The sequence below is a fragment of the Drosophila subobscura genome, chromosome J (genome assembly GCF_008121235.1).
Source record: "Drosophila subobscura isolate 14011-0131.10 chromosome J, UCBerk_Dsub_1.0, whole genome shotgun sequence".
Classification (NCBI taxonomy): domain Eukaryota; kingdom Metazoa; phylum Arthropoda; class Insecta; order Diptera; family Drosophilidae; genus Drosophila; species Drosophila subobscura.
In genome coordinates this window covers 22,109,260-22,124,335 of record NC_048532.1, presented here as the reverse complement: position 1 = coordinate 22,124,335, position 15,076 = coordinate 22,109,260, and the positions used below count along the sequence as shown (strand labels likewise).

At 43.7% G+C, this 15,076-nt stretch overlaps 1 protein-coding gene across 2 annotated transcripts in view; it reads left to right on the top strand.

The window, feature by feature from the left end:
• Window positions 1-15,076, top strand: part of LOC117893684 — a 39,644-nt gene that overhangs the window by 12,040 nt on the left and 12,528 nt on the right. For both annotated transcript variants that reach the window (XM_034800374.1, XM_034800373.1), the window contains exon 2: window positions 934-1,386. In XM_034800374.1, the coding sequence (XP_034656265.1) occupies window positions 934-1,386 (453 nt within the window). The remainder of the gene's footprint in view (window positions 1-933; window positions 1,387-15,076) is intronic.

Here is a 15,076-nt window from a genome sequence, read left to right as displayed (position 1 = left end):
TTCTGCGTGTACATTTACAGCCTCTGCTTATCTGCTGCTGGCAGCAAGCAAGCCCTAGATCCAAATGCACCCTTCCCAGAAGCCAGCAGGTAGTAAAGCGACGCAGGTAGCAGCGAACGTTTTACAGTTAGGTGCCCAGAACTGCGCGCTTTGCCATGGCAGATCGCTCTCTTTCTACATGTGTTTGTTTATGCGTGGCTCTCCTCGGGCACTACGCTCTACATTTTCATCCTTTGCTTAATCGTTGCCGACAGCTCTAGCTTTTTCGAGCACCCTGCTCCCGCAACAGCGGGGAATATTCATTTTCGTGCTTATCTCTCAACGTTTTGGTTAGGGCATTGCTGGCTTCGCTCTGGCACAACGCATTGTCTTATCTGCAGGCAGATGCTGTACGGGTTGGACACACTGTACACGTATGGTTTTGCCTCTCCTCGCCCCCGCTATCGTCAACAAATTTATGGGCATGACGTGCATTTTTATGACATGAAATGTTCAGAGCTACGCTCCCAGAGCTCAAAGCTTTTGGAAATGTTATTTAAAACAAAACCAAAATGAAAACCGATGGATGGCACAGCGCAGGAGAGAAGGAAAGAGAGAGTGAGAGTGGGAAAGAGATACGCTTGTAATACACGTACAATGTTGATGCTGGCGCTGTCTACCCCCCAGGCATCCCAGGGCGTGCTTTCAGTTGAGTTTTTGCAGCAGCCACAGCCGAAACTGTGTGACACTTTGCGTCCAACTCGTCTGTCCAGCGTTCGTCTCCTCCGTCCGAGCCTCCGGTATATGCGTTGAACGAACCCCACGCACACACTGAAAGTGCCACACAGAACCCCACTCAACGCCAGCACTCGTCGGACGGAAGTAAAATTAATTACAAAAAATATTTTCTGTTCATAATTTCATTTTGCGTGTGCGTTCTCTCTCTTTCTGCAGGCTGCCACAGCGGCAACAGCATCAGAGGCGGCACCCGCAGCATCGGTGGTGTCATCCACGCCCACCGCCTCCGCCTCCGCCACCGCCACAGCCACCTCCACAGCAGTGGCATTATCCGGCGCCCCCACAGCAGCCACGACGGAAATTGAACAACTGCAACAGGCATTAATCGAGAAACAGTCACAGCTTTACGCCCTGGAATCCGCCTGCCTGCGGGAGACGGAACGTCAGGTGGAGCTCGAGGACAGCGTGATAGCGTGGCAGGATAAGTACGATCGCCTGTACGAGTCCCACAAGCGTGTCCAGAAGGTCAATCAGAGTCTCGAGGACAAGATGCTGAAGCTGGTGGACAGGAATGCCAACGAACGGGCCCAGCTGACGAGTGACGTGGCAACGCTGAGTGTGCGTCTGGCCCAAGCGAATTTCAACATTGCCAAGCTGCAGCGGGAAATCGTGAGTAGCATTTCAGTTAAAGATTTGACAGTGAAGATTAATATTTAAGATGCAAGTAGTGGGAACGTAGTCCAGAACGAGTGACGTAGGTTCTTGGTTTCCCTTAACTTTAACTTTCTCATAAATAGTAAATTTTAGGAACGGTTAGACTCAATTAGAGTTTCCAAAGAGAGTCTAAAGAATTCATAAAATAACCAAAAATAGCTTTCCTTTAATTAAACTCGCTTAAAACTTAAACAAAACTTTCGCTGTTCTGTTTCTTCAATCGTAAGTTTTGCCAATTCAACTTTCCCGAGAAGCTATGTATATCGGTCGAGCTTAAGTCAATTTTTGGGACTTCCTGCGGTGTCCTTTGGGATGCCTAATGGCTCTCAGGGATTTCCTTCTTTTGGGATTCATATTTCCGCATTAAAAAACACACACAAAAACACCTTGGACCCTTGGTTCATTCTTTGACAATTTCCCTCGAAGACCCACCCCGAAAAAGAGCTTAAAGTGGATTTCCGATTTAGTCAAGAGAGTACAGTGCCATCTGCCAGTTCGCCAGTTAAAGTCCCATCTTTAGTTTCCACTGCCCCTCTGTACCCCTCTGCTGCCCACTAATTGGCCACCAGATTCTAAGAGGAAACACAAACAAACTTGAGACAGAGTCCAAGGGGGGTCCTTGAGTCCTGTTTCTGGGACTTGGGTTTTGGTTACTTTTTTTTTAGGTGCGGACTTTAAGTCTAAACAAATGAAAGTCGGCAAAGCGTTAAAAACTCTGGAGTTGCACTTCTACTTAGGACAACTTTACGCCCACTCTCCCCCTGCCACTGTGCCCTCTTTCCTCTGCGTTTTGGTAGTGTGCAAAACTAGAAAACTTTTCCAATTCAGTTTGTTTTTGCTTTTGCCATGCTGTGAAAAATACTGAATATCTGCTCGGCAAAAAAAGTTTTCAATTAACGCAAAACAGCTAAAATGCACTTGAGAGCGAGTGCCCAAAGAGTGGGAAAAACTATGAAAGGAAGAGAGGGAGTTTGGGAGAAACTAAGAGCGAACGAGTGGCGGGGAAGCGAAGAGCTAAAGAGTGGGGAAAACTATGATAGAGAGTCTGGCAGAAACGATGACGGCAAGACCAAGGAAAGTGCAATGAAACGCAGGAGCCAGAGCGCAAGGGGGGTAGAAACCTTTTAACGTAGGTGTCCTGCGGGTGTCCTAGGTGTCTCGGCCATGTTCCGAACAATTAGTGAGACATTGGCCAAAGGAGAATGTCGAGCAGCAGACGACCGACCGACCAACCGACCGACCGACAACCAGCAGAAAATGTGGTGAAAAACGTTTTGCCCCAGTTGGGTGGGGTTTGTGGGGTGGCTGCTGCTACTGGTGCTGGTGCACTTGCAGTGCCGCTTTATTAACTTGTTTTTTTCCCACCACCCTCTTTTGTACTTTTTTTTTGTCCTCTCTGTTTCTGTTTTTTGTTTTTTCGTTGCTTTTCTGTTGCGTCGAGTGTTTGCGCAAATTAATACTTAAAAAGCATTTCCACCTCTTCACAAGTTGCGCAGTTTTCTGTTACGTTACGCTTGACTCTGCTTTTGTTTTTTACCCTCCCCGCTCCCTCACTGTGCAGCATTTTGTTGCAAGTATTTTCTGAAGGAGGCGCCTCCAAGTATGCAATACTTTTCAAGCGGTTTCGGGGCGAGTGTGTGTGTTCTTGAAGGGTTTTCGGGTATAGACAAGTGGCAGGGGAAGCTGTGAAGGGTGGGGTAGTCTCTGTTGTATGATATACTTGAGGTGCTTACAGATATTTAGGGCTTCCATTTAATATCTGCTTAAGTTTTTAGTTAAAATTGGCGGCAGCCAAGTGTCTAATAATTGTTTGCCAGTTTTCGTTAAAAGTTTAACATTTTGTTAAACATTTTGTAAGCTTAATTCTTATTTTGTTACACATTTTAACCTATTTTTGTATTTATGTATTGTCCTTTCTTTGACCAATACTTGCCACGAAAAGTCTGCTTTGAATGGCAGAAAAACAAAGTGACAGCTGGCGGAGGAGGCACAACAACAATGTCAATAACCTTTTTTGCCAGTTTTTGTGCACTTTTTTTCCCCATATTTTTTGTTGTTGTTCTCTGGTTTTTCGTCTCTCTGTTTCTGCCCCATTCTGTGCTCTGATAAAAAATCAGCACTTGGTCATGGACTGTCGCAGCGTCACGTGCGCTGACTGGCGGATCTCTCCTGATGCCATTTACCTTCTGGCGTAGCCACTACGTTGCTTCTCCCTCAGTCCCATTCGCTCTTCCGCTCTCTCGTTCTCTGCCTCCCTTCTCTGCGCTCTCTTCGTATCTGTTTTGGCCATGGTTCGTTAATCTGACAGTGGCTTTTTGCATGATAGCTCGGCATTTCCGTTGCAAAACACTTAGTCGCATACTCGTCCGCTGCTTCAGCTTTTAGATTTTCCTCTTCTTTCTCTCCCACTCTAACATTCTTTCTCTGTCTACCCCGCCGTGTGTGAGTGTCCTGTAATCCTCCTCTGGGCCATCGTCCTTCATTGTTGTCTGCTATTATTGTTTACCATTCTAACCGAAACAGGAGCGAGCAGGCGGTGACAATGATGGAAGAAGAGTGGGAATGGCAGGCAGTGCACAGATGATGTCGACAGAGGAGGTGGCGGAGCAATCATCGGGCAGAAGAATGATGAAAAAGGTGGAAGAGCATCAGCAGGCGGCATTGCAGAAGAGGATGAGTAGGAATTTCGAACAGCAGGCGCTGCATAAGAGAATGAAGGAAGAGGCGAAACAGCAGCAGGAAAAAAGGCAATTCGGAAAGGTAATGATATCTTAGGCTGCCGAAGTGTTCGATACCCTTGAAGTTGCAACTTTTGTGTGTTGTCTATGGGAAAATGCAGCAGATTATGATCAAATTTCAATGGGTTATGTAAGAACATAATATAGGAATATCTTGAAATTGTAGGCCTACAAAAATTAATATTATTCATCCCAAATAAATGTTTGTTTATGTTCCTCATGGATCGCATCTGCATACCCTTTGTCTCTCCCTCTTTCTGATCAAAGGGTATTCGCCCGCTGCATATTACAGTTGTTTCCGTTTAAGCTTTCGTTTCATTCTGCTTTCTCTCTGCACACACACACTCTCTGTCTTCCTCCCTGCCACCCTTTCATCTCTCTTTATCCCTCCCCCCCTTCCTTCCACGCTGTCGCCGTTTGGGTTCGAATATTTAAAATCGCCTTCCAGGCGGCAGACAAACAAAACGGCACAAAACAACAGCAACAGTCGTCGCTCTGCCACGCCCTCCTTTTGTAATTCCCACTTGCATTAAATGGCGAAGTAACAGTAAATATGCTCACGGCTCTGGGCTCTCTGGATCGGTCTCGTCCTCTGCCTCTGCCTCCCCCGCTGTCTGTGCTGCGCTGCAATTGGAGCAGATAAAATGCAGTGAAGAGCCGCCACGACGGGGCACACACACACAGTTTACGTGGCAAGCAATGAAATGATTCCCAATTTGCCCCCCTCCATACATACATCATTCCCGCACTCCCACACTCCTTCCTATGGCATATTCTGCCCACTGGCAGCCGCTCAATTCTTTCCTCTACCTTCTGGCATCCCACCGCTGGCAATCCGCCTGTAAAACAAGGAAAGTCCCCGTTTGGTAATGACGCGTTTGCGGCTTGCCTTCTGGTCTGCCTTATGTTCCACTCCTGTACTGCCATGTCCTCGTCCTGTTCGGGTGTCCTCCCGTGCTGCTGCTCTACACCTGTCTGCTTCAGTGCTGCTCTCATCCGCTACTCGAGACCCCATGGCGAACGTGTGTGTAATTAATGTTTTCCACCAGGCAAACACTGAGAGAAATATGAGAGAGGTAAAAGAGGGAATGAGCGTATCCCCAAGGAACTATTCCGCTTTTAGTTCCCACAGTTTCATCCTCTCTTGTGTGTATTTTCTGTCCGTGCATTGCCATGGCATATTCATTTCCGTTTAGCCTTTCCCCCTGTTGCATGTTCCATTTTGTAGTCGGAACAGACACAGACACAGACACAGGGCACAGGATGCAGGACACAGGCCAACACGGTGGTGCAACATGCCGTATAAGTGATTGCATTGTAGGCCTTGTTCATAAGCGGATAAGCAGGAAACTACGGGATCCTTCCAAGAAAACGTCTATGCGTGTCTATTTATCTCCCTTGGAGCATCTCTACGCTCAGACTCTCTTTTCTCTACTTCCCTGTGTGCGTGGGCTTAATTCCTTAAAAGTTATTTACATATTTGCCTAATGTGGCATGCCCCCTAAGCACTCAGCCAGTGCTCAGCGGCTTACGTGGGATGACTGGGTGGCGCTGTGGCTCTGCGGCTCTGTGGCTTTGTGTGTGCCTCTCAAGAAGCTGAGCAGCCACTCGGCTGGTGGGGCAGGACCTGCCCCAATGGTGGAGGCTAAGAGACCTTTCGGCCACTGATGGAATTGCTTTTTGGCCTCCAGAAACACAAGCTGGCTGTTCAGTCTGCTCTCTGATTTAACCGACAATAAGCTGGAATCAAATAATACCAAATTCCAGAATAATTAAATTATCAAATGGTTAAAGTGTGTCCTGCGGGGCAAAAGAGGGAGAGGCAGAGTAGAAAATTAGGGATTATTTGACAAAGAGCAAGTTAATTGTTGCTTCCGGAATGCTTAGGAATGGTTTTAGGTTGGGAGTTTTGTTACTTTGGCTACAGGTAAATCGGATTTAAGAGTACAAAAATGTTTCCCGGATTTAAAATCACTAAAAATTTCTCCTTAAATTGTGATCCATTTATCAATCATTTATTCCCCACTTTATTTACTCGCTTTATTGATTTTATTTTATACCTATTTCCCCTATCACGTATCCGCCATCCATTAATTATTTTGATAAAAATTGCAATTTAAATTTCCATAAGCCGCAGCATGTATGTGTCTGTAATTTCTCTGCTTTCGAAACCCATTTGATCCCTGGAAACGTATAGCAAAAATAAAAATGCAAGGGATGTGGCGAAAATCCGGCATTCAATCATCGTGCATCGGGAGAAGGGTTGAGGGTGGGCCATTGGCATTCTATAAATCCCCCGCGTAAATCCCATAACTATAACGCTATCTCTTGGGCACGGAACGCGTGCAATGTTGAACAACAAAAACGGACTGAAACAATTTGAATTCCATTCCTTGCCCGACAGACGAAGGGAGACTTCATTCTGCCCGCCAACACACATTTTCGACTATGGTTTGCGTGCTCGTTCTTTTTAATTTTCCCTTGCACAAACAATGGAAAATGAGGGGAAAGAGAGAGGATCGGGGGTGCGGTGCGGTTCGGTTACCGGCGGTGCATGTGAAATGAACCAAAGCAATGACAGGCGGGCAACGGCAACGCAACCGGAAAATATGCGGCCAAAATGCACGTAGAAACGAGAATAAACCCCAAACACACACAAAACGAAACGAAAAGAAACAAAAGGAAGCAAAACTCAAACGGAAAGTTGAAACAGTCGCGGGCACAGGAAAAAAGATTGTTTCATATTACAGGCAATAACAGTGCGAGCAAAAATCAGAACCCAAGCCCATCATAGGAGTCCCTTTGCTCTTTCCCCGCCATCTACCACACTTTTTTGGGTGTCCAAAATAAAAACCTAAATGCTAAAAAAAGGCCCCTTAAGCGGTCCACACAGAAATTACACACACACAGGTGCAAGCACAAAGTTGAAAAAAATTGCAAAATGAAGAGAAATGGAGAGAGAGAGAGGGAGAGAGAGGGAGCAAAACGGAAGCCATAGACACACACTAAATAGCCAAGGCAACGGATACACCAGCCAGATATGGGATAGGGATATGCGGGGATGTGGTCTGGGGCAAACTTTTGGGGCAATAAATGTCTATTCAGGCAAAAGAAACGGGAGATATATTCGTGAGAGAGAGAAGCCCTCAAAAGGTGTGGGGAGGATAAGTAGATTGATGGATATGCAGATGGAAAGTAGCTGAATAAATAGTAGGATTATGCGTGGAAGGATTAATAGATAGAAATTCAGATAAAAGAAAAACAAATCGAGCTTAGAAGATGAAAAATAAAATGAAAAAACTTCCAGCGAGAGCTTACATTACCACCGTAAAGCCTTACAACCTATCTATCCTGTTCCTAGTGCTCTAATTATTCTATCCATAGAACCTTTTTTATGTGAAACCCAATTCACTCGGCCATAAATAAATCACAAAATTCCAACCACAAATCTTCTACTTAAATATCTTTTTCCCCACTTTACCTACCTAATTGCTGAAATATTAGATGCTGACTATAAAAATACATGCCCAAAAAAAGCTAACCAAATCTTGCAACATCCCCCAAATTACTTGCTACACAGAGCACCTTCTGTGCGCTCTCTCTCTCTTTCTTTCATGCTCTTGCTGGCCATTTAAGTGGCAGACTGTTGCTGGCTTGCGCCTCGTTTTGGCCTTATACATTGTATATGTATGTATTTTTGGGTCCCTTTTGTAACAGATCGATATTTTAAGCATTTTAATGTCTGCGCCAAACGCAAAATGTTGGCGCCAACATCCAAGTTCCAGAGCGAGGCCAGGGTTGAGTGTCCGTGTCGGAGTACATGTCCACAGTAGCCGTGTCCGTGTCCGTGTCCATGATTGTGGCGCCGTCTACATCTACTAAAGTTGCAGAGTGTATTCGTACAAACATATGTATGCATATTGTAGCCTTAATTGAGCTTCAACCCCATCGTGCACCTCATATTTTTCATGCAATTAGCCTTAATTCGGTCAAATCAATCACGATAGCTGGGGCTCAACTCCTGCAACTCTGTAACTGCGTAACTCTCTGGCTCTCTCATTTATTTTTAGTTGCTGGAAATACAATTTTTTACCACCCACAACATCTATATTTAGTCGGGGGCAGGACTCCAAAAAGGGACCAGAACCAGCTGCACGTGTGCTTTAGTTTTGAAAGCAATTTAAGACTCAAGTGGCTCCGATTTTGAATGAAAAGTGGGCGGTGGAGTAGCGTGGACTGGGTCTGGGACTGGGTGAAGCGTTTTGCATGCCAAAAGCAGGAAAATGCTCAAGTGCTATGAAAGATAAATTAATGTGGCAGGTAGAGAGGAAATGTTCAAGCACACTTTACATAAATGTGGCCAATTTTCAGAGTCTTGCGCTTGAGATGAGTTGAGAAAGGAGGAGGAATGTTTAGCCAGAGAAAGGTAATCATAACATGGGGTATTATTAGAGAGCAATATGCTGCAGACTGGCACAGGGAATTGTAGAGCAGGTCTTGATAGAGAACGGGGAAATGTTATTGGTAACTATTTAATGTTCAATCGGGCTGAAACTGGGAATTCGTTAGCATTAAAGGGACTATAAAATCATTTTCTATACATTTTAGAAGCTAAAAAAATGCTTTACAAATTCTCTGATATAACCCGGTATTTTTTCAAACCATTAAAGCTACTCGTAAATATTCTAAAACTCCTCTTAAATATTCCGAAACTACTCGTAACATTTTTAAAACTCATTCTAACATTTGAAGCCCACTTTGGAGGCCCTTCACGTATCCCATAAATCCCACTAAGCCTCTCAAATGAATATTTCTATATGGTAGACATGATTTTTACAATGCAAACTCAACGAATGGCCAGCGAACAAATTTCAAAATAGAAAATCTGTTAGCCAAACAAAATGCCCCAAAAAAATCAAAAAGCTGTAAATACAAATGTATACATCACAACAGAACATATGTAAAATGTATGTTCATACATATATCCCGATGCTATATCCCTAGAAATATGAGCAGCCCATGCGAGCGCCCCACATGCAACTTTCATATGCGTCAAGTGGATGCGAGTGCCCACTTTTCAGAGTGATTCCCCGCGCCCTTGCATTGTGGACTGCACATGGGTCCGAGTGGAAGTCGGGAGGGTGGTCTTATGAGCAGCTTGGGAGTTATGCAATTTTCATTTCAAAGTTTTCCGCTCTGCACAACCATTAAAGTTAAGGGTGCCAGAGTGCTGAGAGTTGGCTGAGAGCTGCTGAGAGCGGCAATGCCCCCATGTGCTCGAATGAGTTTTGGGTGCATTCGGACCATTAGTTGGCAGCGTTTTTAATTTGCTAACTTTCCCCATCCCCGCCGCTCTCGAACGAACAAAACTTCCATTGAAGCCAAGTGTCAACTTGTGTTAGCTGCATGGCCCTTGTCCGATGGAGTGGTTATGTTCTCTTCTCTCTACTCCAAAAAAATTAACTGATTCGAGTGGCTGAATTGTTCTCTGAACTGGAATACCGAATGCCAGATTAAACTACGATTACACTTGTTTTAGTAGTGCACAAAAAAAATAGAGCAGGAAAAGAGCAAGAGGATTGAGGCACACAGAGGTTGGAGTGGAAGCAAAGGTGGGAGTAGTTGGGTGGGATTTAAAGTAAAGGAAGAAGAGGTAAGCAGATTTAAGGTAGTAAGCGACACAGAAAGGGAAACAAAACATCCATGAACGAGGCACTTTAACGAGCGAAAACTTCGTGTAACTTCAATCGATTCCTGTTTTGCCCAATTGCTGAGCCTTGAGACTAGCTAAGATCCCTTTTGCCATTGATATCTCATCCAGCTATCTAAAATCCAGCTAAAGTTACATTTAAAGCGAGAGTTCTTTAGGCAGATCAGAGTACCTACACATTCCCATTACAATTCCCGCCTAAGGGTCTTGAACTCCGCCATTTGTCAGACTCGATGCGTTCTACTACAGCGTTTATTTGCCATGTAACAACTTTGAATGGTGAAACCATCGGACTGAAGGGGTCTGTGGGGTCGGGGTCGGTCTGGGAGCAACTACTCTTGTCTTTGCTTGTGATGTATGCATATTGAATTGCCCTTAGCGGACTGTAAAAGGAAACTTCCTCTTGTGCCAAGAAGACACGCAAATCAACCATATATCATTGTGTCTCCTGATGCTCCTGCTGGTGCTCCTTCTGGTGCTCCTGCTTCTATTCCTATCCCTCTGTGTGTGTCTGTATCTGTCTCTGGTTCATCTCCATCGTTATTTCCTTTTGTTCTATGGGTAAGCGAATGGCTTAAGTGGCATGCAAAAATTTTCAACGTCAGTCTGTCATGCCGTCAGTCTATCAGTCTTTCAGGAGGGGCAAAAGCCAAGTGCTGCATTACGTTGAAGTTTCCTTTGGCTGCGGCTGCTTCTCTTTTTTTCCGTGTTCCTGCTTCTGGTTTTTATCACTTTTGTTGTCTTTTAGTTTTCTGATTAGTTTCCTTTCTGGCTACGGGCTTCGTGGTTATTTATTATGTGGCGCAAAGTGTGGCAATCATTTACATAAATCAATCTTGATGGCCTCTCTACGGATCTCTGAAGTGGACTGAAGTGGAGTGTAATGTGTGTGTGTGTGTGTGTCCAAGCGGGTTAAAGTGCCACATCCTGTGGCATCCTGTGGCGGTGCAGAGTCAATGTTCTGTGAATGTAAAAGCCTTGAGCAAAATTTACACTCTGCTGGATAATGCAAATTAATTTAATTTCCTCAACACTTTGCCTTCTGTCACAAGGCTGGGATTTTTTCTTTTGATACTTTTTTCTTTTGTTCCTGAGCCGAGATTTTAATCGTTTGGATTTTCTCTTCGTTCTGCCTTTTCTTTCTCCTTTTCTTTGACAATGATTATTCGTTATGCAAGTAATTAATTCACGTTATTCCATTTGGTTTTCTCGGTATTTCAATTGGCTATAGCAGGCTCTCGCTCTCTAGCTCGTTTCTTCTTATTCCTATTCGTTATATTTCGTTCTCGTTATTCTTATTCGCTAGAGCTTCATTTCTTTCCTTTATTCTGTACTTCGTTTTAATCCTCTTTGTGTTTAAATCACTTCATTCGTTTGCATCCTTCTTTTAACCTACTTATCTTTTATGCATTTGCAATCCGTAAAGGACAGTAAGGATTCACATTGCGCATACGCCGCATTGCACGTGCGTACCGTAAAACATTTCCCAGGATCCCAAGAAGCAGCAGCAGCGCACCAGCGGCTGCTTTTGTTGCAGCGCCATAAAACTTGCCCCATCCGCAAGGGAGAGGGTTGGGAGGTTCCCTGGCTGACAGGGAACAAATATCAGCTTAACTTTGTTGTTTAGTGTAAAAGCTTTGCAACTTGTTGTACGACGGTGTTGTACTCTCGGTTGCCTCTACTTTGTGCACATTATCACTCCGGCTCAAGCAACAAAAAAACTTTTCTTCGATCTTTTTGTGTGTTCGTATGTTTGGCTGTTGGAAAACAACAGCAGAAGCAGCGAAAATTTCTGAGCAAATAGTTTGTCCGGGCACTTTAAGCACTTTGCAACACATTTGAAACACCTTTTGGGGTGTTCTGGGCTGGGGTGGTACTTCCCCTAACAATCTAACAGTCCACCACCCATTTGCTATGCCATCAAGCCACCACTTTTCCTCCGGGTTTTCCCCAAAAAATGTTTTGCGGGTGGCACAAGTTTTTCAAACCAAAATACAACAATGTGCGGGGTTTTGGTATTTTTTTCTGCTTTTTTTGGTGCGTCGTTTCTTGTTTTGGCTTAGAATTTTCCCTCTTTGGCTCGCACTCTCTGCCCGTGTGTGTGTGTGTGCAATAAATAAATAAAATTGAAATAAATATTAAATAAATAGAGCAAAAGGAAGTCAGAGAGGAAGAGAAATGCAAAGGCAGTCATCCAAAAAGCGTTTTATGTATCGCATTTATGGTTTCTTTTTTGGTTGGTAATCTTTTATAAGTCGAGAATGGGACTGCTGCAGAAGATTTAAAAGGATATAAATGGGCCAAAAGAGGAATCACATATCATGGAAAGTATTAAAGTCTTGCAGGAGTTCTCGATGCTGTTGCTGCTTTATGCAGCATTGTTATCCAGCTCTGGTCCTGCTCCTACTCAACCCCACTATTCATTAGTTCGATCTACCTTTTCATTTGATTTATGACCCACCCACACTGAGGAGCTTCCACAACTTCCTGAAACCCTCTAACATACGCACACAAGCACACACTCCCACATATCCATCAATTTCGCCACAGGACATACTACAATCCTTTTAGCCAGGCTCTCTCTTGCCTCGGCATTACCACAGCCACACTCTACACTAATTGCAACTGTTTAGTATTTCTACTCCATCCAGAAGCACGGACTGTCTTCCCCTCTCTCGCCCAACGCTTCTCTGTTCCCCCTGTTTTCCTATCCCTTTCTCTCTCTTTTCCCAGCGCTTTCTCTACATTTGTTACTCTAGGAAATACCCACCTTTCGGTGGGTCTACCCCGGCGAAAATTCGTTTATTGTTTTCCAAGCTTCGCATTTTCACGGGTTTCACGCGTTTCACAATGCCCTTTCGGAGAGTTTGACTACTTAGAGCCGATATTTGTAACATGCGAGAGGGATAGAAAGTGTGATTTAATAGAAACTAAAGAGAGAGAGGGTGAGTTTTCGTATTCCCCCTACTGAAACTTCTACATTTTCCTCTTCTATCTGCATTCTGTACTAATTAATCTCCGAGAAGGGTATCCAAAGCTGCGACCTCTAAAGCCAGCCTTCCTAACATGTTTTTTTGTGTGTTTTTGTAGCTCCCGCGACACGCAAATAAATTTCCTTTTCCTGTGCAACTTTCTTGTCAGCAAGGGCGTACAGGGAGTGACGAAAATGGGGACCAACAAATCACATATTCGAGCGATAGCTGTCGCTTGCTTGGGCACCCTTTTTGCTCTCTCTGTTTGACTCTGCTGCTGTCTCTTTCTGGCACCCTTTTGGCACTCTCTCTCTCACTCTGGCAGTCATTTACATGTGCACAAATGAGTGGAAATATAACAATGCGGATACTTAATCCCCATGCCATACTCCTTCACAATTGTAATTACAGCGACTGCCTCATTCTTCCTCCTCCTTCACTCTCTTTATTCCTGTATATCCCTTTCTTTCCCTCGCTCTTCCTGCTCAAATTGTAAATCATAATTCTGTTGCTGTTTTCCGTTTCTGTGGCATGAGATTGCATTGTTTTTTGTTGTTTTTTTGACATTTGGCGCCAACTGCCTGGCGTGATTCATCGTGATATGCTTTCTTCCCTCTCCTTTGCACTTCTCCAGCTCTACCCCTCTCTCTCTCTCTTTCACTCCTTCACTTCCACCCGTCTCGCTTGTACATTTTGCACGTTTCGCTTACGCAATGTCGACGGCCTTTCCTTTGGTTTCATTTCATTTTCTGGCCCGTCTGGCGCTCTTTCCTTTTGATTTTATTTTATCTGGATTTTTCCACTCTTTTCCACCTTATTTTTGTTTTTTTTTCGTACATTTTTTCCATTTATTTTTGCTTTTTATCAACACAATTTTTCCATTCCTTTTTTTTACACAGTTTTTCCCTTTATTTTGGATTTTTTTTCACTTTTTTCCCTTTATTTTTATTTTTTTTATTTTGATGAAAACGCATTTTTATGAAAAATCTGTTTTTTATCGATCCGTCAATTAAATTTGTGACGTGATTCCGTCTTTTGTTGGCAGCAGAGGGTATTGATTGGGGTATATTGGTTGTGGGTTGATGATTGTATCTCTGGGAGTATGTTTCTTTTCTTTTGGATGCCAAAAACTTTAATTTAAATTAAGAACTTTCATTTAAATGAAGCCCCAAGAAACTAATCAAGAAAATTGCCATCTAATTTCGCAGTCAAACTGTTCGCTCCAAACTGTTTTCTTGGCCATAACCCAGTCATGGCTGGCTATTATTACCCCCTGCCACCACCTCAATGTCGTTTCTTTTGTTTGTGTGAATCCTGTGAGTCCGTCCTGCTGCCTGCCGCTGTTGCCCTTGGCTGCTGCTGCTGCTGCTGCTTTATGGGCCGCAGCTGTCAGCTGGTGTGTTCGTCTGCTTTCTTTCAGCCTGACTGTCATGCAAATATATTGTCCTTTTTAATTAAAACACAAGCCTCAAATTAAGGCTCACATCAGGCATGTGTGTGTGTGTTTGTGTGTGTTTTTCTTGACCTGAAATAAGTTTTTGTCTTTTTCCTTTGGCTTTACTCTCATTTTGAGACCCCACTGCCCGTAATGAAGTCATTTGGTTGATGATGTTACAATATTTGGTTTAGAGATTGAAAGATTTGATGCCCTACGGGTCTCATGATGAGTTTCCACATTTTAGACGGTGAAATTTCCATCTCTGCCGCACCTGAGGTTTTCCTTTTTTCTCTCCAGTTTCCATCTTTGTGCCTGCCATAGACACTTCGACCCATTTACTCGACCCATACAAGATGTAAATTTGTGTATGTGGAATATGGCATATGGCATTCCCTTGCCCCATTTCGTTGCCCCTCTTTCGCCACTCGTTTGATGTGTAATTTTGCAGTCGCTCATTAAAAATAATTACATCTGCATTTCGTACGCAAAAAAATGTGAAGAAAATCCACAAAGAAAATAAAAGGAAAGCCACAAGAAAACGGCACTGAAAAGCTAAAGAAATTTCTGTTTTGCAAGGCAAAAAACTTGATTAAAAGAAGTTTAAATGTTGTTTAAATGAAAGCTTGAGCTTAAACGATTTCTAAGGAAAGAAACAAGAAGAAGGAGCTCCAGAAACAATATTTCTTTGATGCACTTGAAGTAAAAGTAACTTACAGTCATTTCTAATCCAATCAACTACTAAAAATCTAAAGAAATTTCACACCAGAAAATCAAATTGAAATGTTTT